Source organism: Papilio polytes, unplaced genomic scaffold, assembly GCF_000836215.1.
Source record: "Papilio polytes unplaced genomic scaffold, Ppol_1.0 DF820646.1, whole genome shotgun sequence".
Lineage (NCBI taxonomy): Eukaryota > Metazoa > Arthropoda > Insecta > Lepidoptera > Papilionidae > Papilio > Papilio polytes.
Window position 1 is genome coordinate 1 of NW_013528558.1, and position 1,951 is coordinate 1,951.

The 1,951-nt window shown below is 37.3% G+C and overlaps 1 protein-coding gene across 1 annotated transcript; it reads right to left on the bottom strand.

Moving 5' to 3' along the window:
• Positions 1 to 31: 31 nt before the first annotated feature.
• On the bottom strand, positions 32 to 1,586 carry LOC106110390. The gene is made up of 2 exons (XM_013292216.1): positions 1,450 to 1,586; positions 32 to 992 (listed from the first exon to the last, which is right to left on the bottom strand). Exons 1-2 carry the CDS (start codon positions 1,554 to 1,556, stop codon positions 719 to 721), a joined length of 381 nt encoding a protein of 126 aa, XP_013147670.1. The 5' UTR covers positions 1,557 to 1,586; the 3' UTR covers positions 32 to 718.
• Positions 1,587 to 1,951: the final 365 nt, after the last annotated feature.

The window sequence follows — 1,951 nt, forward strand, 5'->3', positions numbered from 1 at the left end:
GCGCCCACCTATATTCGCCGAAAAAGTGAAGCGATCGCTGCCCATAAACATCTGCAATTGCAGATGCGTTGCCTAACTTTAATCAACGAAGGAGACGAACATATTTCCCCTTTCTATACGTCTCCTTTATCATCAAATGTACTTTTCCTCCCCATCCTATCCGTGTAATAAAATGGTGGGAAGGGAAATGTACTAAAATTAGGCCTCTTCCTATATATTGAAATAACTCAAAAGCTAAGCCAATTTCAATACTTTCACCATTAAAAACCTACGTTATCAGTAACACAGGCAATTTTTTTTTATTAAATGCAAGTCGCGAGTTACAACGCTAGTTAGTTTAAGTTAGTTCAAGCTGTTGCTCGCGACTTCCTCCGGGTGAACTTAAATAATAATAGAATGAATAAGCCTGTGCTACGCACTGATAACATGACTTTTTAATGGTGTAAGAATTTTTGAACCCCAGTAGTTTTACATGAATCGAATACATACATAAATACAAATCTTTCCTCTTTATAATACTAGTACAGAGAGTATAGATGTCGTTACTTTATTCACTAATATGTTTTTAGTTGGTTATTTCTTTAGTTTTTGACCTTGACCTAACCTAACAGTGTATTTCATGTGGTTTTTGAGGACCTATCAATAGAGTTGGTGGATCATGTGAATGTCTCAGGTGAAGTGTCAATTATGCTTTTTTTTATTTTTTTTTTCGAATTTCTTAAATATGATCCATACAAACCGGTTCCAACAGACTCATCCCTCTCGGTATATCAGAGCCGAGTATGACGTAGTCGTTGGCGAGCTCGGGCAGACCGACCACGTCCAGCACTGTCGTGTGAATATCGAACGGCGTCGTCAGAACATGAGCGTTCTTCTGCAAAGCTGTCAAAGCATCAGGTCGAGTTTGTACCAATTTGTCTGGTAATATTATTGCCATTAAAGGCAATCTCTCTTCTATCTTTCCTTGGTAAGTCTCTCGGAGACCGGAATATCTGGAAATTTTATGATCAAACAGAGTAATTCGAATGTCATATCTTACTAATATCGGGTGCCGATATACTGATACCGTTATACAGATACCAATATACCGATACCGATATACCGACATAGCGATACCAATATACCGATACCGATATACCGACATAGCGATACCAATATAGCGATACCGATACCGATATAGCGATACCCACATATCGGATATCGGCAACTAAAACCACCCAGTCAAGTAAAAATATCTAACGAATATCACATTTGTAACAACTACTAAAGTTTGAAGTTCTATCTTATTAATGTTACTAAAAAACAATGGTAACAAACCTGTGTATTCTTTCAAATTATCCTCTAGAACTATGCCAAAATTCATCGAAATCCATTCAGCAGTTTAGGCTACAAACATCTAAACTTTTGCGTTTTGTTTATATTTTAAAATAAATAAATAAATCAGCCAACCTCGATCCATGATCGCCCATCACAATAAACAAGTGGTTCTCCAGCTTGCCCGAGTCCCGCATGTGATGGAGGAAGGCTACCAGGTCATCATCAGCGCTGCTTATCATGTTGAAATCATCATGCGAGATGTCCACTATGAAAGTGAAGCAGAAATGCTTCTGTGGTAATGACGTCACCTGAAGAAATATCAAATTCATCATCATCAGATCACTCTATATCCCCAGTGAAGAGTTCGGAGCCAAAATAAGGTGACTAACTTGAGAGTAATTGTCAAATTTCGAAATGGAATAAAGTTATTTAAAACTAAAAAAAATCCTAAGTTATTGTCCTCTAAAACACTCATGGGAAATGCGAATCGAAATAAACATCACCTGACAAAGTCTTTTAGATTCTAGAATCTAGATAGTCTTAAACTTATATACTAACCCTACACAAGACTTAAATACCTGTTTGCTCAAATTCATTAGAAATCCATACTGTGGCGTGTCTCCGATGCAGTGCC